The sequence below is a fragment of the Penaeus vannamei genome, chromosome 17, assembly GCF_042767895.1.
Source record: "Penaeus vannamei isolate JL-2024 chromosome 17, ASM4276789v1, whole genome shotgun sequence".
Classification (NCBI taxonomy): Eukaryota; Metazoa; Arthropoda; class Malacostraca; order Decapoda; family Penaeidae; genus Penaeus; species Penaeus vannamei.
Genome location: NC_091565.1, coordinates 37,600,645 through 37,601,480, shown reverse-complemented (window position 1 = coordinate 37,601,480; position 836 = coordinate 37,600,645). Strand labels below are relative to the sequence as shown.

At 32.7% G+C, this 836-nt stretch overlaps 1 protein-coding gene across 3 annotated transcripts in view; it reads right to left on the bottom strand.

The window, feature by feature from the left end:
* Nucleotides 1-419: 419 nt before the first annotated feature.
* The window catches only part of LOC113808009 (uncharacterized), a 9,084-nt gene continuing 8,667 nt past the window's right edge, over nt 420-836 (bottom strand). For all 3 annotated transcript variants that reach the window (XM_027359333.2, XM_070132290.1, XM_027359332.2), the window contains exon 2: nt 420-836. This exon is cut by the window's right edge and continues 1,229 nt beyond it. In XM_027359333.2, coding sequence (XP_027215134.2) covers nt 829-836 — 8 coding nt within the window. In that variant the 3' untranslated portion in view covers nt 420-828.

Here is an 836-nt window from a genome sequence, read left to right as displayed (position 1 = left end):
ATGTAATTGTTTATTTTTGTGTTTATCAGTATGTACGGAGAGGAAATGTGGCGCATTTTGTTGACGTCCAATCGCTTGTTAAAGACAGGCAGCAGTTTTAAAAAGACAGACAACAACAGCAGTACAAAACAGAGAAATGAAAAAAAGCGAAAGAAATAGAAAATGAAAAAGAAATCAAATAAAAAAAATACACCCGCACAAAACACAGCTCCCTTCCTCGCAACCCGCATAAAAACACGCCCGCACATACCCTCATAAATCTCAAACCATTACGCCAGACTTAACAGACAAAACTGATTTACGAATGGTAGTTATGGCGTCCCTAACGAGCGCACTTAGAGAGGCTAAACTACGCATTGGAAAATAAAAGCTTAATTTGCTCCGGTTTATAGTGAAAAAGCGGAATATGAAAAATGTGCTTTTCAGATTGAATTTTTATGTTCTAAAGGTCTTGAAGTCCAACAACGTCTTTGTTAATGGTATGGATATACTACTTTAACATTGTACATACAAAAAAAGAAAAAAATATATTACCTTAATACAAAAATTCTTGATTTCTACATTTCAAACTTATTCCTACAACAATGTTTACCATACTTTACAATCTTACAGGTTACTACAACCTTCCCAAAGTTCTAGTTTTGGTGTTGACAATAAAATGTACAAACAACTAATGGGTCAATCTCAAGTTTCAAATATAGAGGAAATGAAAATGTACAAATCCTTTCACAGCAATACAAAATCAAAACATATGTATTTTTAACAAGTAAATATCTATCATTGGAAAAGATTATCCTGACAAATCTCTGTATATACACACGAAAACAATTAATCAC